Source organism: Taudactylus pleione, unplaced genomic scaffold (genome assembly GCF_031769625.1).
Source record: "Taudactylus pleione unplaced genomic scaffold, aTauple2 ptg000180l, whole genome shotgun sequence".
Taxonomy (NCBI): domain Eukaryota; kingdom Metazoa; phylum Chordata; class Amphibia; order Anura; family Myobatrachidae; genus Taudactylus; species Taudactylus pleione.
Genome location: NW_028284582.1, coordinates 1,174,314 through 1,199,303, shown reverse-complemented (window position 1 = coordinate 1,199,303; position 24,990 = coordinate 1,174,314). Strand labels below are relative to the sequence as shown.

At 43.3% G+C, this 24,990-nt stretch overlaps 1 protein-coding gene across 3 annotated transcripts in view; it reads left to right on the top strand.

Annotated features, from left to right (window-relative positions):
• Window positions 1-24,990, top strand: part of ASAP2 (ArfGAP with SH3 domain, ankyrin repeat and PH domain 2) — a 202,507-nt gene that overhangs the window by 71,708 nt on the left and 105,809 nt on the right. For all 3 annotated transcript variants that reach the window (XM_088476015.1, XM_088476013.1, XM_088476014.1), the window contains exon 3: window positions 24,353-24,498. In XM_088476015.1, coding sequence (XP_088332141.1) covers window positions 24,353-24,498 — 146 coding nt within the window. The remainder of the gene's footprint in view (window positions 1-24,352; window positions 24,499-24,990) is intronic.

Below are 24,990 nucleotides of genomic sequence, written 5' to 3'. Positions count from 1 at the left end.
CAGGTCTGTGTGTGACACTATACAAGCAGTTTTTTCTGAATTCACGTCCCAGCTTTTTAAAGCAGGCTACCAGGACTATATTGTAACAGAGTATACAGTTTCGTACTCGGTTGCACACAGATGCCACCATTTTTGTGCAGCCGCTTATCAGCAATTCCTATGTAACAGAATCCATCAAAGCCCTTATGACTACACTCTGGTCATTGTACCATGCCTAATGCAGAACGTGAACCAGTAGTCACAATAATGTAACCTGTCAATTCTGGGTCTCTCATTTGGTTACATTGTCATGGTAATTGTGTCTAACCCTACATTTCCCTGATTCAGGTGATTATATTCAGTGGAGATAGCAATGTTTGCAGAATCATCAAAATTTTGTATGTGTCCCTCTTTTTTCATTATTTATTTTATATTAACTATTCCCTTTGCTGTAATATGTTTCTTTGATAATTTTTTGTTGTCCAGCCTGGGTTTCTTCAGCTTGAGATGGAAAGAAAGAAAAAATTAATTGTCTTTGTTTTAATTAAGAGACAGCTGTTATACTGATTACAAGTGTTAATCAATGATCAGGCGAGCAGCACTTATGTAGAGGTAGCTAGCCGCACCATGGCTCCACTCACGCGCTGGAGGGAAAACTTGCGACAGGTATGTCTATCGCCACCGTCCATTGGCAGCTGTTGTAGTGTGAAAGCGGGTACGAGGTGGGCAACACTGGCAGGGCATGAAATAAGCGGCGTTACCTAATTAGACGTGGTAGAACCAGTGCTGGTTTTCTAGCAAAAGCTTTCTTTGTTTATGATGTTGTGGGCAATTTTATAGTAAGTAAACACAAATTGACCTTTCTAGGAACTTGCCCTTGTCTTGTCTTATGTCTCGTCCTGTGGGCCCGATCTAGTTCCAAAGCCTCAACATCCCGGTCAGTTATATTGGAGCAAGCCGAGAAAGTGGGCTGGTAGCTTCAGTATCTCCTGTATCTCTTTTAATCAGAGATTACAATGGATGGGACTAGAAATCCTAGTGATGATTTTTCATGTCCTCTAATTGTGGCAATATGTCCAATATTTGCCCTGACAATCGTGTTTTTCCACATCATGCACTTTAGTGATTTCTATACACAATTCCTTGGTAGTTTTGCTATGTGCCAGCATAACAATCTTCTCAGTTTCTTCTTCGGGGTCCATAGGGTCCACAGAAATTACCTTGGGGTATGCGGTTGGAGTGATCCAGGCACCAAACAGTTAACAAGCTCTCAACTCCCAGGTTGCACTTGGTTCTCCATATATACCCCGCCCCTGGCTACAGGCAGTTTTTTGTTTGGTGCACAGGAGGCACCTTACTGAACAAGTTTTTTTTTTATGAGTAAGCAGCACTCTGCGTCCAGATGGACGCCCGTGCTGCTGCTCCGTCGTTCCCCGCTGGCGCCGCAACACCAGTGAGGGAACTGGTGATTTCGGCGGGCATCAGAAGTGAGCCCAGGACTGCAGCTTGGAGCATCGGGGGCGCAGGTAAGGTGGTTCCCTGCGGCCGCTGCGGCGGGCAATGACGTGGCAGTCTGTGCCTCTGGCGCTGGAGAGCAGGTAAACTGCCTGCCACACTGGACCACCGGGACATGAGGGATCCTGACAGCCCGGGGTAAAGTAAATGGCGGCGGCCATGTCAGTGTGCCAGGTGGATCTATACAGCAGATCTATACGCTCTCCCCGGCGGCCCCTCCCCCGACCCAGACGCTGGCCCAGAGTCGAGGTTTCCTGTGTCTAGGTTGCTCCGCCCAGCCTCCCTGTATATGACTCGGTCAGAGACCAATCTCAGGTGCTCTCGGTGGCTGTGTTCTCTGGAGTTTGGGTCTGTCTTCCTGTATGCCTCTCCCTAGGTGATCAGGCTATACAGAGCTCGATATCCTACTTGGCCTGAGGCTGTTGTAGTTGACTAAAAGAGCTTACTGCATATATATTTATGTATTTATATATATATATATATATATATGTGTGTGTGTGTGTATATATAATTTGTATTGTATATCATTTGCATTGCATGTGACTTGTGAAATCTGCTGTGTGTTATACTGCACTTTGTTCCTAAATAACGGTCAGTTATATATCACTGCTGTTTCTCCTCATACGCCTTCTGCTACAGGTGTGTGGGTTATTTTGGGTGTGAAACATTGTGACATTGTATAAGTACTTTGCATAGCATTAGTGATATTGTTCTGTCCAAAGAAACTAAGAAGCAGGAGGCTGAAGCCCCTGTGCTGGTGTCGTGTACGGCCTGTAAAGCGGGGTTATCCCCTCAGGATTTCATACAAGATGGATTATGTGGTCACTGTTTTAAGGAGTCACCAGATCAGTCAAACCTACCAGCTCCTGGGCAGGAACCCCCATGGGCTTCCTTTTCCCAGATCATGGCGCAGGTTGTAGACCGTTTGGCAGCCCCTAGGCTGGCTCCGACTATGGGGTACCCTCAGCAGCTACAACCTACTATGTTTATGCCCCCTATGCATCCATCCTTGATGGACCTTTATGCCCACTCAGGTCAGAGTATGGCTTCATCCTCTGCTGCCTTTCAGCAACCACTGCAAGCAGCTAGACCGGTACAGCCTAAAATCAGAAGGCGGTCGGCCTCATCTTGTCATTCTGTCCAGCCTGCTGTCTCTGGTGCATTTTCTGATGAGTGTGGGGATATACAGGGCTCCTCTCAGGAATCTCTCTCAGGAGAGGAGGACCATTTTCCAACAGCGCACATCCCCTCTTGATTAGGGCGGTCAAAGCTGTGCTAAACATAGATAATGAGAAGCCAGTGCAGAGAAAGGCTCCAGTATTTAAGCGCCATAAAGTTGTGAAAGCTGAATTTCCCAAATCTAAGCACCTCTCGGAACCTATGGGGGAAGTATGGAGTTTTCCGGACAGGCGGTTCCATATTACAAAGAAGATTGTGGCCTTATACCCCCTCCCACCAGACGAGTGCGCCAAATGGGAAGTTCCGCCTTCAGTAGATGCGCATGTGGCACATCTGGTCAGGAGCGCTACATTGCCCATACCCGCTGCATCCTCTCTTAGGGGTTCCACAGATAGATAGGAGACTTGAAGCCTGTCTCAAGGCGGTCTTTTCGCTATCGGGAGCTGTTACTCGCCCGGATATTCTTCCAGTGGCTTCCAGAGAACAGCTGACTATTATCTCCTATGTTAAGGAGGCAGCTTCCTATTTGGGAGAGGCAGCGTTGGATACTATTTTCTAAGGCATCAGCTGTCTGTCGTGGCTCGCAGAGCCCTTTGGTTAAGGAACTGGAAAGCAGATGCAGAATCCAAAATAGCCCTGGAATCCCTGCCGTTTATGAGAGGCATCCTGTTTGGTACTGAACTGGATAAGATTGTTGCTACGGTGGCAGCTTCTAAAACGGCTGGTCTACCCTCAGCATCGACTCCTAGATCTAGGCAGTCATCCTTTCGAGCTTCAGCCTCCAGAACCAGGGATCCCGCAGCCAAGCTTGTGGACGCTCTAGCAGTGAAGTGGAACTTCAGACTGGCGTATCTGTTCCTCTATTTTCCCTTCTTCCAAGGGTCATCAGGAAATTCAAGCAGGGGGGCGGGACAGTAATATTGACGCCCAGACGCCATTGGTTCACAGACCTCCAGAGTCTCTCCATAGACACTCCGTGGCCTCTTCCTCTAAGGCCGGACCTGTTAATACAGTGTCCCTGCCTGTATCCGGACCTCCCTCGTCTGTCTTTGACAACGTTGCTCTTGAAACTTCCGTTTTGAGGGCCACAGGTTTTTCCACTTCTGTAATTCAGACAATGCTTAGGGCACAGAAATCTTCCTCTGCCTGCATTTATTACAGAATTTGGCACTCGTATTTGTAGTGGTGTGAACATAGAAAATATGATCCTGAAGTGTTTAGGGTCTCTCGAGTAAAGTCTTTTCTTCAGGCTGGATTAGTCCGGGGTCTTCGTCTGGTCACCCTGAGGGTTCAGACATCTGCACTGGCAGTTTGGTTTCAGCATAGGATCGCCCTGTTGCCTGATGTTAGGAAATTTTTTCAGGGCGTTCTGAGGGTTCAGAATCCCTTTATTCCTCCGGTAGCTCCGTGGGATTTGACGTTGGTTCTCAGGGCTCCACAGGCTCCTCCATTCGAACCCCTGAAATCAGTAGATCTAAAGTCGTTGACCGCAAAGACAGTTTTCCTTCTTGCTATCACCTCTGTCCGTAGGGTCTCTGATTTAGCAGCCCTTTCTTTTCGCTATCCGTTTTTTTTTTTATCATCAGGATAGAGCTGTTCTTCGTACTAGGGCGGGTTACCTTCCTAAGGTTGTGTCCCGGTTTCATGTAAATGAAGAAATTGTGGTTCCAGCTTTCCAGTCTTCGGGCCTCTCGCCAGGTGAAGCTTCTCTGGATGTTGTACACGCCCTACGAATCTACATGGATCGCACCAACTCCATTAGGAAATCAGATTCTCTTTTTGTGTTGTATGGCTGTCATAAGCGAGGCTGGCCCGCTAACAAACAAACTCTGGCTAGATGGCTTGGTATGACAATTTCTCAAGCTTACACACAAGCTGATCTCTCTGTTCCAAACACAGTGACAGCACATTCTACTCGATCTGTGGGACCATCGTGGGCGTTTCGTCGTGGTGCCTCTGTTGAACAGTTATGCAAGGCAGCCACGTGGTCTTCCGTCCACAACTTTGTCAAATATTACGCATTTGATTTGCCTCTCAGGATGCTTCCTTTGAGCGTAGGATTCTCCTTTCTGCTGAAACACAGGAGCGTCCACACCCTTAAGGGAACTGCTTTGGGACAATCCCAAGGTAATTTCTGTTGACCCTATGGACCCCGAAGAAGAAATTAAGAGTTATGGTATGACCAGGGCCGGCTCTAGGGGTGTTCGACCAGTGCGGTCGAACAGGGGCACCACCCATATAGGGCGCACCCCTCCCCAACATCCTGATTTCAGCAGTACAGTACGCAGGTGGTCAAATCGGGAGATTAGAGACCCCCACCGCAGCTGTGCGTGCGGCATCCATTCAGTGACAGGAAAGAGCTGGGGGAAGCCAAGCTTGTGAGGCTCCCCCCCAGCCTGACGTTGTTTGGAGGCGTGCCGTGCGGGCACGCCTCCAAATAACATCACGTAGGAGGCGTGGACTATGGTAATTAGGCCATGCCCCCATTTTCGGTCACCGCGCGTGATGTAGGGGCGCACTAGAGAGAGTAGGCACAGGGTGCTCCGATCCCTGGAGCCGGCCCTGGGTATAACATACGTTTGTTAGCTCTTTATCTTCGAGGTCCATAGGGTCCACAGGACACCCACCATAACGCACCTGTGTTATTGGGTAATCTTCTCTTTTGTATTTTTTATGATTCCCTCTTCTTAAGGGAGAGTATTTCTAAACTACAATTGTCCTTCCTTCTCATCTTTTTCCTCCTCCTGCTTTGGGCTTGGTAACAAACTAACTGTCTGTAGCCAGGGGCGGGGTATATATGAAGGAGGACCCAGTGCATCCTGGGAGCTGAGAGCTTGTTAACTGTTTTGGTGCCTGCATCACTCCAACCACATACCCCAAGGTAATTTCTGTGGACCCTATGGACCTCGAAGAAAAAGAGACAAAGGTATTTTATACCATAACACTTACTATTGCTGTAGAGCTGTGATAAATCACCATTATTTATGGGCTCAGAAGCTGCTCCCTCTTTTGAGATTGTTCTTCCGCATCATCTTCTAGATGTTTAAAGGAAAACAAAAAAAGTAGCTTTTTAAACTAAAACAAAAAGAAAACCCATTTGTACCACCTAGTTGGAAACCTGGGACTGCCTCATGCAGCCGTCTTTTCCATTCCTGTAACCGCTCTGTACAAAAACTGAGAGCGGGGAGGGGGATGAGTGGCCACTCACAAACTGCAATCTTAACATTCCTCCCGCTCTCTCCTTCCTGTCCCCGCCATTTAAAATTAGTTTACTACAGATGTGTCCTTGCTCATCTAGCCTCAATACGTCATGCAACGCGATATGTCTGGTGTGAGTGAGCCGCCAGGTCCCGGGCAACTCTGCTAGCGTCAGGCGTCTTTCTTTAGCAAAAATGCATCTAAGGCACAATGTGATGAGTATAGGACGGACCAGGAGACTGTGCTGATTCATTTGATATGTGCCACTTGTATATCTGTGGGCGATTACCTTTTGAAAAAACCCCTGCAAGAGGGGAGAAACATGTCAAGGTGTTCTCTGGACTGCTTTTTCAACTCTTGACCAACTACACTGCTGTATTCCATCTGTGGAACCATTGTTTGATGATTTGCACTTCCTGCATATTAATTACTCACCAGCGTTGCTAAGACACACTGACGGACAATGCTGAGCCTGTTTGTGCGGACCATCATTTCTGCTATCTGTTGCCTCCTCTGGACGGGGGGATTCCCCATACAAGCAGACTGTCCAGCCTTCACCCCTTGCAGCCTGATCGGGAGTCGCTGAGGCGCGAACGGCTCACCATCCTGCACGACTTCCCTGCTTGTGAGTCATTGGAGCCACGCATAGTCCCACAGCTAGCCGCCAGAGCGGCGCTGGTTACAAGGACCAACATCACACCTACTTGTTTCTATTTGTCTGGGAGTCGCAGGAGCAGCTGGTTCCTAGGGAGTCTTTGGAGCTTTGAGTCCACTGGGACAGGTGAGATACTGGACTGCGGGTTTTGGTCTGGAGACCCCCCGCTATTATATTCACCATGCCAAGATTTGTTAGCTCCACGGCTCCGTAATTTAGGGAGTCACTATACCCTATATCAGGTTTCAACAGAGTAACTATACCTACTTTACAGATTGATATCATTCTGGTTGCCATTAGCAACATATGCTGATTACCATCAAGGCTCTACATAGAGTTGAAAACATCTACCTTTTTTCCTATGATATATTGTAAACAGTATGTGTTTAGATTATTAATGTAACATTTAATTTCTTTTTTCATTCAATGTGTAATGTTTATGTTTTTTGAGTTGAACTGCAGTTCATTTTTTAATATGTTCAATAAAATAATAATATATTTATAATTTTCACAGCCTATGTATTTTATATAGTGATTAGCGCAGACACCTTATTTGTATTTTTTTGTTGTTCCTTTTTGAGGGTGATTTGCAGGTATCCCTCTGGTGTCAGCAGCAAGTCTCTATATTAGACAACACCTGAGTGATTAGCGCACCAGTTTTTGTTTCTCTCCTGTGGGCGACTGAGACTAAACGGAACAGGTTATGGAAAAAAGCTGCGGCCGCTGCATTGTAGCACTTTACATGCTGATTAAGAGACTCAGTCGCACACAGATATACAAGTGTCGCATATCAAATTAATCAGCGCAGTCTCCTGGTGCGTTGCGACTTAGATGTATTTTTGGCGAACAAAATGCAAGAAAAGACGCCCGGCGCTAGCAGAGTCTTATGGGATCAGGCGCACCGAGAGGGGCTGTTCGGCACGACTGCAGCAAACACGAGTGAAGAAACATCTGTATAATCATCTCCCACCAATGTTTCACAGGACTGGCAGAGCCTTGGGAAAACGGCTCTGGCTAATGGGAGGGGTTCCTTAGTAACATGATGTACATAGGTGGCAGTGCAGCCTCAAAGCTTGGAGCCATCATTGTGCGTAGTTACTGATAAAGGTAGATAGGGACTTATGTTCTGGGACCCTAAAAAAGCAAGTAAGCCTCCTATCTCGCTGCAAGATCACACCCACTTCTATCTATCTATCTATCTATCTATATATATATATATATATATATATATATATATAATGCATACATACACACATACTGTTATATGCCAAGCATTTTGAATAATAGGGTTCATGATACACTAATGAGATCACGTTTCCAAGTGTGGAGATAATAAGTTATACTGTTCCAGTATAGTAACGTTACTCCACAAGGTGTTCTCAGGCTAAGCCTCTTCGGCCTTACCCTGTGAGCTATGAGACGACTTGCAGCTGGGTACACACTTTATGATATATCTTTCCAACGCTGATTGGAACAATATACCGTACGGATTGTGCAGTGTGTACATACAGCAGATGGCACGATGCAATGAACGACCTGGTGCTGTTACATGCAGCATGTAACGACACATCTTGCCGACGTGCACCGGATTTGCACTGTGTACGGCGCATGCGATATATCGTTACATCACATTCCACTGTTGGCTGGGTCACACATTTATAGTGGAATGGGTATGTAATGCCAGCTGTCAGGGTGCCTCCTGTCAAAATACAGACAGGCGGTATCTCGATGGTTGGTATCCCGAGAGGGGTCGGGTAAGTATACTTGCCCTCCCTTCTTGAAGCCTAACCCTCCCCGCACCCTAAACCTAACCCTCCCCGTTAGTGCCTAACCCTAACCTCCCCCCCAAAACCTAGCACTAACCCCGCTATGATAGTTAAACCTAACCCTCCCCCCCGCGGCTAACACTAAGGGAGCCCCGGACTTACCTCGTTCGGGATGGCGTCCGTCTGTATTCCAGTGTTGGGAGTAAAATAGGCGTCGGTATTTCTACGCCTATCTTAAATCCCTTGTCGGGCTTTAGAACGGTGGTCTTATGACTACATCCCCTTATAGTGTGTACCCACATCTTGAAATTGTGCTTCTGGTTACCAGTAATGCTGCTTGTCAGCATCCAGCAAACTTCATATCTCCCCTCCCTCCCGCCCACTACCGCTCCTATCTCTCCCCGCTCCCTCCTCACCACTTCTGACATTCTGTCGTATCATCTCTGAACGTGGTTCTAATACACACGTGTTCCACATGTTATTGAAATGTTTGTATGTTATCCACACTTACCTTCTGTTTATTAAGTTTTGAAAATAAAACAAAATAAAAAGAGTATATTTATAAACATTTCCTAAGGAAGGAAAGTCGTAGATGGATCAGAACAGTATAAACAGCAGCTTGTTATTGATCTTGCGAATATTTAGGGGTCTATCCAGTTGTCTGTGAAGGGTGCGAGTTGCTGTTACCTTGGCGTTAAAATGCAGACAATGGCACCTGAACTCGCTCCCCTCCCGGCCTGCTTATAGCTCTAATTCGAACAATTTTGCTCAGAGCCCTATGGGGCTGCAAGCACTTTTGTACGAGTTCGGGCTGCCATTAAATGCGGCTGTTGCTGCGGTTACTTCCATCCGCAAGATCATCGTGGCTAATTGGATTGAGCCCTAAGAACCATGAAGAAGAGAATCTAGAGCGATTGATACATAGGGCTCGATTCAATTCAACGTGAATTGAAGAGCGCCGGGAATGAGCTCCCGGAGCTATTCAATTCAGTGCGCTTTTAAGCCCGACTAAGGATTTCTTCTCACACCCCTCCCGGGGTGCGAGCAGAAATCTGAAAAAACTACTGGCGCAATGCTGTTTTCCGCATGCAGCGGACCCAGCATCGCACCAGGAAGGAAAAGGGGGGAGGGGTTGGAAAAGGATCCAGACAGGATATAAGAAGTTCCAAATGCTTTTAGGTGAGTGTATATAAGAAGCGGAAGTAGTATATAGCCAACAAGTTTGTAGAAATTATGGGGAGAATTACAAAATGATAAATTAAAAATTGTTGCATTTTATATGCAACTAGCTGGAGTACCCGGCGTTGCCCAGGATTTTAAGGATGTTGTTTACACATCATCCTCCAACAAACCTTTCCTTAGGCAGGCCTCACGAAAAGTGTGACAAACTTCCCCATCCACAGTCCTAAGGTCTTCGAAGGAAGTAGGACCTGTAACGGTGTAAAGCAAACTTCGGAGATGGAAGCATTAAAAATTTGTCGGATGTACAGTGTAAACACGGCCAAGAGCTTCTGTTGCTCTGATACCAGGATGACTGTGTACTTCCTGGTTGCTGGATCGCACTATGAAATGCACAGCAACTACTTCCTTGTGCAGCTGTTTCCGGCATTCAGGGTCTCCACGGTATATAAGATTCATCCAATCTGTTTTACCCTTCAGGGGCTGACAAAGGAATGAACCGGAAGTGGCCTCTGACCGGTCCAGCAACCAAGGAGGTAGACAAAAAAGTTTGGTCGCTAATGTTGACACCATCTAGTTGTGTAAGCTCATGAGCAAGTATAAATAAAAATTTTGTGCTGCAGAGCTGCGTTTTTGCATCCCAGTATAGTTGCCATCTTTATGAGCTTGATTCTAAATCAGACGGATCTCTCCTCATGGATGCAGAGAGCAATTTTTACCATATTCAGACTCATAATAAGCCTGGCTTAATATCAATAGTGGTTATAAATTCATACAGCATTTAAAAGGTACTGTAAACTCCACGCGAGAGCCACAGTAAATGATGTTCAGAGACTTAGATTATATGCTACAGAATAAAATTCCATAATTCCTTCGTATTTAGCAAGATGCATGTTATAAAATCAAATTATGAAATTAGACAAAGATAACATTTTAATATTTTTATTAATGGCCTTCTAGATGGCCCAAGAAGAATGGTGTCCAAATCTGCATCTAACAATAAACCAAACAGGACAATGCTTTTGTTCTTCTTTGGTGTTTTAGGTGTAGAACCATGAGAGATATTTGCTTGTAAACTGTGGATTTGTATAGAAAGACAGAAGAAATTTTTTTCGCTTTTAGATAGTAGAGATAGAAAAGAAAAAATAGTAGATAAGCTAAATCCTCTTCTAATTCTGTACTTGACCTGTAGAGGGCGAATGCTATGCAAAAATTGTGTTTTTTAATTAATTAAAAATGAAATGAACAGTAATTAATTTTGATTTCAAATTTTTTTAGTTGCCTCCGCCGTGTTTTATTACACTCGTATGTGAAATTTCACGATCTTGGCTTGTAAACTGTGGATCTGTATAGAAAGACAGAAGGATGAATTTTCGCTTTTATACAGTGGATGTACACACAGGTTTTTTGCCCCCCCAAAAAAGAGTTTTTCTATTCTTTTGCAATTTGCAAAAACCTCCCTGTGTGTATAAAGTATATAAGCCCAGACACCCAATCAGCAGGTGAATATAAATCAACTTGCCCCATTGCCTTCCTCCATTAGGAGCAACACAGTCCCAAATGATAACTGCAAACCGAAAAGGTGGCACTCGGAGACTCCATAAGCAATAAAAAAAGATAGATTCCTTTATTCCAGTGTTTCAATAGCTAGCCACAAACACACAATATATGTTGGCTACAATTCTCCAAATTCCCCACACCTGAGATCGGGGTGTAATCACATGTTCTCTAAATCTGCATTCTTCTGCATTCCAGCTGCATCTCAGTGGAACGCATGTCAGCTATCCGGATCAGGGAGCACACTCCTTACAACCTTCCTTAACCAATTAAAACGTGAAACCCATTAAACACAAAAAACATACAATAGCCCAGTGTCAATGAATGTGGTTACAATAAAATCCCGAAAATTTTATGTTATAAATACTATTGGAATTCACATTTGCATTATAAAGGGCAACACAAATACTACCCGATATTCTACAAAGATGAATCACACACTCTTGTTTGCCAATGTTCCAGTAACTGAAATGTTGACATCCAGGAGTGTGTGACTCATCTTTTTTTTATAAGTCCCGGGGTGCCACCACACGGTCTCTCTCTCTCTCTATCTTTCTCTCTATCTATCCATGCGTACTTTCCTTCTCTCTCAGTTACAAATTTTAGATTTGTGGCCAATGAAATGTCCAGTCGACATTAGTGAGCATCAGCGCAGGAAACGCATCCGCGTCCTGGATGTCAGAATCCCAACACCGGCATCCCGTCAGGGCTAGTATACCGACACTTGTTGTTCGGTATGCTAACCCCCCCCCTAACGCTAACCCTCCCTCTTTGGGCCTAACCCCCCCCCCCACAAGTGCCTGAACCTAACCCCCCCCCCCGCATCCTAATCCTAACCCTCACCCTTAATTGCCTAACCCTCACCCTAGTGCCTGACCCTCTCCCCCACCCCCACCCAGCTACTTACCTTCGGTATCCCAGTGGTCAGGATTCCGGCGCCGGTAATATCAGCAACGGCATCGTGCCCGCCGGGATATTTGCTGTATCCCCGTGAGAATGCAGCCTACTCATTCCCTAGCGATTAGTGATGTCACTAATGCATGAGAGACTAGTGCACTACGTGACTTTTTTTTTTTTCGTAATGCAATATTTATTTTTTACAGTTTCAAAATCCTATATTCAATCAATAAAATATAAAAGTTACAGAGATACAAGAGAAGGAAATACACAATATCAGGATTCATTGTGACTGGAATCCAATATAAGTTCTCTACAAAACCGGGTGACAAAGTGAAACACACTGATAACGATGATAACCTTATACCTTCATTGTCTCTAAGTGCCTTATGCCCAAGGAAACCAATACAAGCCAACTAAGAGAGCATAGTATCAGTAGTTAGCAGGACAATGCAAGCCCCTATTGTGACCTCCATCTCCCATAATCCTAAGTAGTCTATATTAATTGTCTGATACATGTAAGAAAATACTAAATGTAATTAAGGTGACCAAGAATTGTAATCAGATGTATTAAGTTTAGAATGTTTTCCAGAAGTCTGTTACACTAAATCTGGAAGTAAATGATCATTTTGTGCTCCTCGTTGAATCTGAATTGAGCCAGGCATCCTGTTCTCAAGTCATCTTTCTAGTGTGGGCTAATAATTCATATTCCATTGGCCCAATGACTTCATTCAGCCATTTCCTACCTTGTTAAAGTGGCTCCTTTTTTTTTCTCCAATTCTCTGGGATACGATTTTTTTTGGGGGGGGAAGGGGGAGGAGGAGGAGGAGGAGGAATGTATCAAACCTTTAGTAAGTGGAAAAGTTACCCATATCAGCCAATCAGCTTCTAGCTATCATTTATCTAGCACAGTCTAAAAACATAACAGAAGCTGATTGGTTGCTATAGGGTCAGTGAGATCGTCCGAAATACTAGAGCTGGGTACACATTAGACGACCTGTGTATACAGCCGACCCACGATGTGACGGACGACAAATCGTACGGCCTGTACACACCGCACGATCTGGTGAACGACCGCACCATATGACATTCACCAGCCGCATCCAAATGCATGGGGTCGTTCATCACACTGACAGACTGAACAGCATGTACTGCAGATCTTTTTGATGCGATCCACGACCCTGCGGGAGCGCATGGGCCGGATCTGGCGAAATATCCCAGTCACTGACATGAGAAGGAATCCCCTCAGACTCTTGCATATGTGAGAAGAGCAATGCTTGACCATCACAGAACTATAAAGGGGGTGATATAATTAAAAGTCCTAATTGGGTTTGGCAATGAAGTGTTTTAGCTGTGTACAATGCCAGTAGTCTGGGTTGGCTCTGAACTCTTAACAGTAATTGCTGGCAAAGATTCCAGTGGCAGCCCAGAGAGAAAATGAGCCCCTCTGTTCTTTAGGACCTAACTCCTCTCCCCTCCCACACACACACCTCCCCTCCCCCAATCCCTATCCTGCCTTGGTATCCAGCATACCTGGTGAAGGGGTATCAGGAAGCCACAGCCTAGAACTGTGACCGTATAAAAGCGGTAGGTTATTCTATCTCTTTGTACAGTCTTTCGGTAATAAAATTCTGCACAGAACGAGAACAAGCAGCTCTGAGCCATTTACCCCTCTCTTTATGTTACCCAGTGTGATCTCCTGGGACAATTTGCATATGTATTAGAGTCATTTACATACCAAATGCCTAATCTCCATGCACACAGGGTTGGGTCATGCATGCACAAAATTAAATATCTGCCTGAATGAAACAGACCTATTTACTTGTACTGATCATTGCCCTCTTACCTGTTGCTTCCCAAAGATTTTTATAGGTTGCGCTATATTTTGCACAATATATAAAATGACTGTAGAAAACAGCATTATTGTGATTAGAAATATAATTGTATTGCAAGGCCATTATTGGAGAGCAGGATGATTTGTAGTTAACCCAAACTTTTTTTTTTCTCTTTCTACTTCAAAGCGGAATATTAAATTGCTCTGTATCTTTTTTTACTTGCAGCACTCAGTGAAATTGTAGAATGTCTGAATTCATTTGGTTGAATCCCTTTTAATTCAGTAGATCCGTTATCTACACCATGCCAGGGGTCCATAATGCAACTGAGGCAAAAATTCATCACACGGAGGATCATTAACCACGGCTGTAACCTACAGTATGGTGTTCAACTTGGTCACCTTTAAACAAAAAAACAGATATGTAGCAGTAAAATCTATTAGGGGAGAGCTTTTTATATTCTGTACTGTTTGTACTTGTCTGGAGATTTTTATCCTTGGCTCAGGACAAGCTACGTGCCCCCTTTAATGCTAAATTAGAGATTGCTTTGGTGATCGACATCAGGATTTTGTAGCTTCACCCCCAACCTTGATCACCGATTAAATGTCAGAGGTGTAAATCCAGTGTTTAATACTAGGATTTAAGGATTCAGGGTAGCTACAGTTACTGCATTGTCATGGACACTACATATTAGACATTTGTGTTAAGGATTTAAAATATATCTTTAGGGCATGACCACTCCTAATGGTAAACCAACACCCGACGTTTATGCAAATTTGTTGGAAAATCATTTCTCAGGTTGTATTTACGTTCTGACGAGTGCCATAGCAAATGGCAGCAACACATCCTGCATACCTGCTGCTTGTGATTAATATCCTAGTCCAAGATTTATCACTATAGTAACTCCTTCAACTCTCACAAGTCTCTGAATTAACTGACTATGGTATACTACCTGTATAATGAGGTTTGGTCCCACGAGTCAAAATCACAGGTCAAATTTGCTGCTGCACTATCTTGCAATTCCATTTTAAAAATGCAGTCACTTAATGCTGCAAAATCAAGTTGTTGTTTTTTTATGCGCACCTCCGTGAACAGCTGAAAAGGTGGGGAAAGTCCTTCTTTTACAGTAAAGATGTAAGGACTTAGGGCCTGATGAGATGGGACAGTATTACACCGCCGCAAGGAAATGGCTGTGCAATACCGTCCAACTAAATGCAAATGCAGCAGGAGGTGTCTGTAGGTGTCATGCATCTGCGATCCGAGTGCAGCCTCTGTAGACGCTGCCTCGGATCATGCTGCTTTGGCCAGGCTGCGGTAGCTGGGACAGCCGAGTACAGAAAGTCGGTGTCCCTGGGCTCGGTGTGCCTCCAGGACGGGGTGACATGCCCTCGTTTTGGAGAATGGTTCTGGTCGCCGTCCCCGCTCCATTTCCCAGACGCTGCAACATGTCAATCATGCTGCGGCTAATGGGGATCTGCGAATGTGAGCATGCGGGACCCATTCTGCACATGCACAGAACGGGCCTACGCAGACCCAGAACCAAACCACCGGGTTTGCATACATCTCTGATTCAGGCCCATAGTGTAGAGCCTCTGGTACACTCCTCCCAATGAATAATAATTGGTGCCCCCCCCTCCCCCATATAGTAAATAGGGACAGGTTGGTGCCGCAGGTGTGTAGTCCAAAAGAAGGGGTGTGTCTCGTAAAGAAAGGGCGTTGCCACACTATAGTACCCCAATTTACATTGCGCCATACAGTAGTGCCCCTTATTCACATTACACTACATAGTAGTGTTCCTTATACATGTTAAGCCACACAGTAGTAATGCCCCTTACACATTATGCCCAAAGTACAAATTCCCACTATTACACATTATGCCACACAGTACAAATTCCCCCCTTATCCCACCCTCCGGGTGTGTCTTCTAAATGCAGCACTTACCTGCTAGTGCGTCACTGTGGGAGCCGGGGGAAAACAGCAGTCTCTGTCCCCGCCAGTGCTGTCTCTTTTCTGCAGACCAGCACTACTCGGCGCAGGGCACTGTGGGACTGGACTGGGAGATGCGTCATGACGCTGTAATGGGTATGAGTAGCGGTGCTTCCAACAGAGAAGGAGCCGGGCACAACACTACTATTAAACATTGCAGCGGGCGGTAGATGAGAAGCAAGCTAGAGGGGGTGATCGTGGGTGCAGGCGGTCAATTCCACCCACAGGGCATGTGCGCTTTGTGCGAGCGCACTGGCCGCACCACGCTAGTTACGGCCCTGTTTATTGTACTTTCAAAAACAGTTATATGGGAAAATGTTTTTTGAACTTCCAGTTGAGAGTTGCAAGTGTTTTTTTTTTTCCAGCTTTTTATAAACTTGTATTTTAAATGCAAAAAATACCATTAGAGACGTTTTGAATGTAGTCCAAATTACTCAAGATACTTTTATTTGCTGATTCATTTTTGATAATGCTAAAAATATAGGAAGTTGTTCCTATTGTCCCTAAATGCTCGTAGAGCTCTCTTATGTCTTTACACCTTTATTATGAATGCTCACCATTCATCTAACCTTCCAAGTCTTAAACAAAAGTGGGAGGTGGAGGTTGGCCCAATGTCTGATGAATACTGCTCTCTGGGCCTGATTCAGAGCCGGACGCTATTTGCGGACGCTCGTTCAGAAAAAGGGGCTGGCTATTTAAATTGAGCGCTCGCTCTTTGCAGTCTGTTGACGCCTCTACGTCTGAGCGAGCGAACGAAACATGCGCTCGCTATTTTGTAAAGACGCCCCTTGGCCGCTCGCATCATACGTCATCTCCGCTATTTATTAGATTAATCGAGTACATCGAAAGGCGTATGAACTGCTTGCTATTCTTGTGGTAGCATTTTCCTACCGCAATCATGCGAGCAGTTCAGACTAAAAGACAACCAAGTGACGTGGTCGATGACGCTGCTTTGTTAATTATGCACACCCTTAAAACGCCTGTTTTGACCGTTTGTCACGCCTGCGTTCGGATCTCCACTCCCCGTTTTCAAGCACCTTCCCCTGTTACCACCCACAAACGCCTCATTCTGTCACTCAAATTAGCAGGCATTCGCTATTTTGCGAGCACACGATTTCCGACTGCACTGACTGGTTGGCGCATGCGCATTACAACCCATACGCATGCGCAGATGTGCGAACATCGCTCGGAGCGAACGAGCGGCCGCTTACGAGCGGCTCTGAATCAGGCCCTCTGGCCCTTAGTAGTCCAAGAGACTCCACGGCGGCTATTGGATTCCAGCAAATTCAATTATTTATAGTACACAGGACTTACCTCACCCATGTACGTCTCCTTTAATTTAGGGGGTGTGCTGATAATATTTGCTGGTGTTCTCAGGGGACCTTTTGGCATCTCCTTTGGTCCTGCCCAAAGGTACACAGTTTCTGGGGCCAGGTAATTTGAGTGATTGCATCATCAAATAATACACCAATCAGCTTTGACTCCGGCAGTTTGTACTCTTGGTACTTTGGACGAGGATGTTTTTGATAGGTACATTAGACAATACATCCTTTAATTTATGTACCTTGACCAAAGTATGTACAGCGAGAGCATGGGTGGCTACTACGGGTACAGAGTATATACTACTCGTAAAGCTGAATCAAAGTTTGACCGAAATTTGGCAGAGATGGTTACAATCTACATATGCTAAATTGCCGCCGTATCAGCATACTTTACCTAGATTCTATATTTTATGTTATGTTTATTGATTGGGAGTCAGACTATAGTTGGATCTTGCTGTTTATATATGATTATCTAATGCATATTGGGAATGGAGGTTTCTAAATTCTGTGTCATAATATTTAAGTGTGAATGCTCTAGCGTAAAATATATTGTATATGATGTTCTAGATGATTTTGATACTATTCTGCACTGAGTCTATTATTTGTATATTCTCCTGCCCTTGACTTTGCTACCTACTTTACATCTAAAAATGACTCCATACGTCAGGACATCATATCTCATATCTCACCAGCACTCAACCTCCTCCTTTCACCGATCTGCCAGTCACGATCATTTTTTGTTCGTGATCGGCATATCTGTGAAATCCAACATGTTGGATTTCAGCGATCATGCAATGCCGGGTTCCAGGATCGCAACATCGCGGCAATCCTTCGCTGATGTATGGGGGCCTTAACACTTGGTCGCTTATGCTCTATTGCTTATTTGGGTGTAATGGTCGCTGATTTAGCAATGTATATTATCCATATCCTTGTCCTGTATTGTATTGTACTGTAAGTCACTTATTTGAAAACAGCTGTGTAGTATAAGCTGTAGCATTATGTGATATAAGGCTACTACGTTAAAGGAAAAACCCCACCATTTGCTTACTGAATGAATAGCAATGCCAGATAATGGAAGTGAAAATGATTGTGATCCAGTGGAATTTTGTGGTGCTTGGTGTAGGATGGTCCTTATAGTAACTACTAGTACCTGGACATTTCATCAATTTATATATTTCATTGTGTTAGGCATGTAAGATGCATTCATAGAAAGATACGCCGGTCGCTCCCCCTCGCTGTCTAGACAGTTCACCCCCAATCTGTCATTATCTGCTGCTTCAGGCATTACCCTGCTTAGTGCTCTCATCCAAACCCATTTTAATGCATTCATTTATAACTCCAGAACACATCTTATCTCCATGATATAATATTTTAAGACATATATCACATGCGCTGTTCAGTATCCAGACAGAAATCTGATGTCATTTTATTGCATTCAGATTCACAATTTACTGCCAACACTTGCTCGGTTTTCTTTTCGTGCCCTCATGCCAAACGTTGTCAGCTGCCCTGGTAATTGCCTCATTAAAATGCCTCCTTTCTGCTGGCTTATTATTCTGCTCTATCCAGTCGATGCATATTATTAACATGCTGAGCCACTGGCTGTTGTAAACACCATCCAATTTGCTTAAAACAATAGTAAGGTTTCTCTCAACAGACTTATTAAAACTACCCGGAATACTGATAGGGTTTTGTCATAAGTGGTGACAGCTCTGTTGGTAGCATACATATATATATATGTACAAGTGTGGCTGCAAGTGATGTGCATTAGCTCATCATGATTTCATGGACATTACACTATGGAGTTTCTTTGGCTTTTATTGTGAATGAGTTATAGGAAAATAGCTGATGTACTAAATAGGGGCAGTTTCTCGAGGTTTACTGGACCACCTGCCCGAGTGTGTATATTTGTATATTTATTTAAATAATTGTCACCATTTAAGTGCCAACCACTCAATAGATGAGAAAATGAGACCTTAAAACGGGGTAGAGCTGGCTATTTAAAGTTCTGGGCAAGTACAATCAGATCTGGTCAGAAAATGTATCCCACCCGAGTGCATGTTTTTCCCAACTTCGACAAACCTTGATTCATAAAAGAAGATGAAAGGAGGTGTGGTTATGTTATAATTAGCTCACACCTTACCATCAAACACCCATTCATTTACACACAGACCCGCAGCAGGTGCATGTGACTGTTCACTGCTGATCCACTATGCAGATTAGTAGTGAAACCCAACTTACACATCGAACACCTGACAAAGGTGTTCCCGAGAGGAAAGTGGGACTGGCACCTTAAATCAGAACTGTCCCACCGACATTGGAATAGTCCCGATTTTAGGGGATTTCACTAAATTTGCCCTGATCACATTAAGGGACAGATGTGAGGTATGTTATAGTCTCCAATGTTCAAAGTTAAAAGTAAGAATTTAGTTGCTTTAATAAGTAGTGACTTTATACTAAATGACAGCTTTGGCTGCTGGTGACCATAGTGGTGGTGTTTCCTTTGGTTTGTGGTATAAAATAATTTCTCATTTTGATTGATAATAGGCTTTAATGACAATGCTTTTTCTTGCCTATTCATTTAAAGCTGCCCGAAATATGCTTTATGTATCTGCTGGCTACTTGTGTAGTGTAATCTGCAGCTATGTAGACCTGTCAGAGGTGAAAATAAGCAAGCTGTATGTCCTGGGAATGGAATGTTCCTTATTTAAGGGCCTATTTACCATTCAGGGTGATATATATATATATATATATATATATATATATATATATATATATATATATATGAGAGAGAGAGAGAGACACTGACTGCAGATTCTACATTACTTTATGAATTGTTGTTATGTACTAATAGCTGAATGCAGGAGCTTTAACAGAATCTCCTGCAAAAGGCATTATTATCAATGGGGACTATGATCTGACCCCTATGTACCGTTAGATTACTTTATCTTTCATCTTGAGGTTGCAGGAGAGCGATTGGAAGATTCTTCTCCTGCAACAGTGCCCCCATAGGCATAAAGCGGGTTAACGCCATGTGAGGTTGGCGTAAACCAACAGGGCCAAAATCCGAAATACAGAGCTTTTCAGAGTTTGGTACTTAGGGATCTAATTGTAGTCTCCATTGATAATAATGGGGACTGTGGTCTGCGCCTAGAGTTTGCCTTTTGCAGATTTCTGTGAAATCTACTGCATTAGGGTATTAGTACATAGCGGTGATACAGAAATGTTAGCAGAAACTTCAGTTTCTGGAAAATTGTATGGAAAATCGCCTTGATAAATAGGCCCCTAAATACTTCCCCCATTTGCCCTCTAATCACAGCGCATCATAATTTTGCAAAGAGAAAGTTGCACCTGTTTAGCTTAATTTACTCCATACTCTAATGGTGCATACACACAGTCAGATTTTTCTTCAGATGTGAACGATAATGATTTAAAAAAATCGTTCATATCTGAAGGAAAATCTGACATGTTTGAACGATGAATGATGCGCGTTCCCGATGGTCAGATAACGATATTTGACATCTGATGTGTTTGCAGTCAGTTTTGGACGATTTCAGTCATTTTAATGCAGTCAAAAATCGTTTGTAGTTCAAATCATTCAGATCGTTCATCTGACACATCTGACAAATCTGACCGTGTGTATCAGAGCTGTAACTAGACTTTTCGGTGCCCTGTGCCAGAAAGAGCATTGGCGCCTCCCTCATTTTTCAAAAGGATATAATGCACCAAAAAAGGGGAATAGCATCATGGGGAAGGGCCAGGGAAGAGATAGGGGAGGCCAGGAGATGCTGGGGATGAAATAAGTGGAAGCTACAAGTGAGAATGACAATGAACAGAAATTTGACAGGCCCAATGACCTGTGGTGCCCTGTGCCATGGCACCGGCCCCGCTACCCTAGCTACGGCCCTGGTGTGTATGCACCATAATAGAGGCCCTAACTGCCAAGTATAGTCTCGCTGTCTGTATCATTTGTAGATTTGTGTGGTCCTCCTAGTTGCATTCTAATCTCACTAAAATTACGATTTAATTTATTTTTTTATTTTATTTTTTTTTTTAAATCACTGACTAGAATTGGGAACTGTACCACAAATGTTAACCACTTGTGTGGAAACATAATGATTTTTTTTTTTGTGTAAAATAGCTGCTTTGTCATTTTTCCTCTTAGATTTTCCTGAACTGTATATGTGTAAACTTTGAGAAATACTTGTTTCAATCGTTATTCACTTTAAAAATAGCACACTCTCTAAAATAAAATGAATTTATGCAAGCAATTACTTGTCATGTACCAGAGATGGAATCGGTATGTAATGCCGGCTGTCTGGATGCCTCCTGTCAAAATACTGGCAGCGGCATCCAGATGGTTGGTTTCCCAACAGGGGTCGGGTAAGTATACTTACCCTTCCCCGTTCTCCCCCTAACCCTCCCTTTTTGTAGCCTAACCCTATCCCTCCTCAACCCGCACCCTCACCGTTAGTCCCTAACTCTAAGTCTCCCCCCTTCGTGCCTAACCCTAACTCCCCCAGTGGTCCCTAACTCTAGGGTTAGTGCTAAACCTCAACTCCAAAACCTAATACTCCTACCCCCCCCCCCCCCCCACGGCTAACTGCTAAGGGCGCCCTGGACTTACCTCATTCGGGCTGGCGTCCTTCTGGATTCCGGCGTCGGGATTAAGGTAGGCGTCGGATTTTCAACGCCTATCTTAAGTCCCTTGTCAAACCATTATCAGATACACAAGATGTGCTAGATGGTGGCGTGGTGCTGTAATATGTAACATTACCAGATCCACAAGATGTGCTAGATGGCGGCGTGGTGCAGTAGTACAGGGCAGGACTAACAGTAGGGCAGATGGAGCTACAGCTCCAGGCCTCCACATAAAAATAGGCCCATTGTCATGACAACATGTTGATGACTGGCCATCTGCTCTCCACACGCTCAGCCATAAATCATAAGTAGTAAAATTGTATTTCTATTTGCCTCACAAAATGAAGCATTTTTTTTCTTTTACAAATTTAGGGAGACATTAGAGCTGAGAGTATAGGGGTGTACACACCCACATGGCACTGGCCACACCCACACAGCACTGGTCACACCTCCTCGGCTTAATAGGCCCATGGTCATTTTCAGCTCCAGGCCCATGTCGCCCTCAATCTGGCCCTGCAGTAGTAAGTAACATTACCAGATGCACAAGATGTGCCTAGATGGTGGCATGGCGCAGTAGTAAGAACATTACCAGATCCACAAATGATGTATGAAAAGAATGTCTGATGAGGCTCATATGAGCAGCCATTGGAACAAATCAGAATTACCACTTATATCAGTGAGTGAAGTGTGAGGGATGCTTCCAACATATCTATTTGGGCAAACAAGGTGTTAATTACGCACTGGGGTATGTGTTTTAGTGCCAGAGTAACAATGATAAATTAAATGTACAACTTATCATTGCTTTGCTCTGTTGTAAAAGAAAATATCATCCATAGATGATAGAAGCAGGATAAGCAAGTCTTTGTTATTAGAAAGTATCCTTACATGCGGCATACCTCAGACATGGCAGTACCCTTGTTTTACTCCATAGAAAGACATATGCAGAATATGTGTATAAATTAATTTTTTTGTGTGTTTTAATAAAACAAAGCACTTTTAAATAGAATGCAGTAGGAAATCTTATAAATCCGTTATCTTTCTCGGTTATCTAAAATGCGTATCCTGAAAATGTAATCCATTGTGCTTGGTGAGAGCCCTCCAAATATACTTTATTCATTGCAGTGAAATCTAATCTTAGGAGCAGACATTTGTGTAAGTTTTACCGTATGTACTCACATTCTCACAAGCGATTTTCTGTCTCAGCAGCAAATTACATATTTTGATTAAGCTGTCTGTGGTTTTTCATATGCCTGCCATGTACTGCAATGTGCTTGTATCTGGCACTTGCTGGGGTTAGGTTACAGCTAATTCTGCAATCAACATGGTGGTCACTGGTGGAGATGCCTGTCTTCCACCATCTCTAGCCTTATTTTATTCCTTATGTGCGTTTTTTGTACATGCTACTATGTTTGTTTTATGAATGCACTAAGAAGAGTGCGGTGAGGCATTGTTTATCTTCACATTATGCTGGCAACATCACTTCAGGTTCCTGCGTCTCCTGACCTTAGTTGACCTTCGATGTTTCCTCTAATTAATATAGCATCACTACCAGCATTAAACTTGCTTGCTTTGTGGCTGCACCAGTAGTCCGAGGATGCACGTAGTCAGTTTGCATTATCTAATTTTTATGGCAGCGTACCTAAATGATAGAATGTAACCACTATTGCCCAGAGTGATTCTATTGTTCCAGATAATCAGATTGCAGCGTGTGCCAGCATAATACAGGTTGAGTCTCCCATATCGAAAATGCTTGGGACCAGGGGTATTTTGGATAACGGAATATTCCGTATTTTGGAATATTTGCATATCATAATGAAATATCTTGGGAATGGGACCCAAATATAAACACAGAATGCATTTGTGTTATATACACCTTATACACACGCCTGCAGGTAATTTTATACAATATTTTCAATAATTTTGTGGCTCATGCAAAGTTTGTGTACGTACATGAAATTCATTTATGTTTCATGTACACCTTATACACACAGCCTGAAGGTAATTTTATACAATATTTTTAATAATTTGTGCCTTAGACAAAGTTTGTGTACATTGAACCTTCAAAAATCAAAGGTTTCATTATCACAGTCATGCCAAAATAATTCCGTATTTCGGAACATTCCGTATTTCAGAATATTTGGATATGGGAGACTCAACCTGTAGGAGGAAGATGTTGAGTGGAAAGTAGTTTGATAGTAAGGAGAAAAAAGTATCTAATAAATTACACAGTTCTTAAAAATTCTATTAGAGGAAAGTAATAAAATGGGATTAGGCATAGTTACGTATGTTTTTATGTAAATTATCTCGGAATATATTGTAGATAATGTGATGACACCAACTTAAAGACATTATATATTGAATAATTATATAACACTTTAAAGTGTAATTGTAATAAAAGACAAGTAAATTGCAGAGGCCTCAGTGGATTACTGCGCTATGTTCTCTATTATGTCATTGGTTTACGCTGAATTAATATGCATGCTTCCTCGTCTGTATGTAAGTGCACTTTACCCACAGGGACAGGTAACATTTAATAACTACAACACTAGTTCTTTGTTGTGAGATGTACACTGGGATTTGTTTGACATTGTGCCTCAATATTTGCTGATCAGTTGTTAATGTATTTCTCTGTTTATTCGTCTGAAGCTCACGTGGAGAATGAAGAGCAGTATACACAAGCACTGGAAAAATTTGGAGGCAATTGTGTATGTAGAGATGATCCGGATTTGGGCACAGCTTTCCTGAAATTTTCCGTCTTCACCAAGGAGCTGGCTGCACTTTTTAAGAACCTGGTAAGTCAGACAGTCTTTGATTCCGCTCCCAATGTCTTCTTTTTGTGGTGTGGGGCTGGAAAATCTTTGTATATTTTTTCTTCATTTTGTTCATGCTGGGTTTTTTTTTTATTTTTTTAAATCATGTTGATTTTTATTAGAACATTTTGTACATATTATAAACAGAACAAAACCAGATAAACAAAAATATTAGTGTTGCCAATAAAAATAGGAAAGTACAGTGGTACAATTAAATACCAAAATATACAATCAAAGAAGTATCAGCAGTAAACTGAACCTGAGATCACAAATATAACATATAAACAGCTCGCGCATGGAAGTAAAATAAAATAATCGAACAATAAGGAAGCAAACAAAACAAAGAACGGGGCAAAAACAAAAAAGGGAAAGAAAAGGAAGAATAGAAGAGGATAGATTACATGGAAGGATCCCCAATTGGTCTACGAAGGCCCAAGAAATAAAGAGCCCATCTATCCCATAATTCTTGAAATT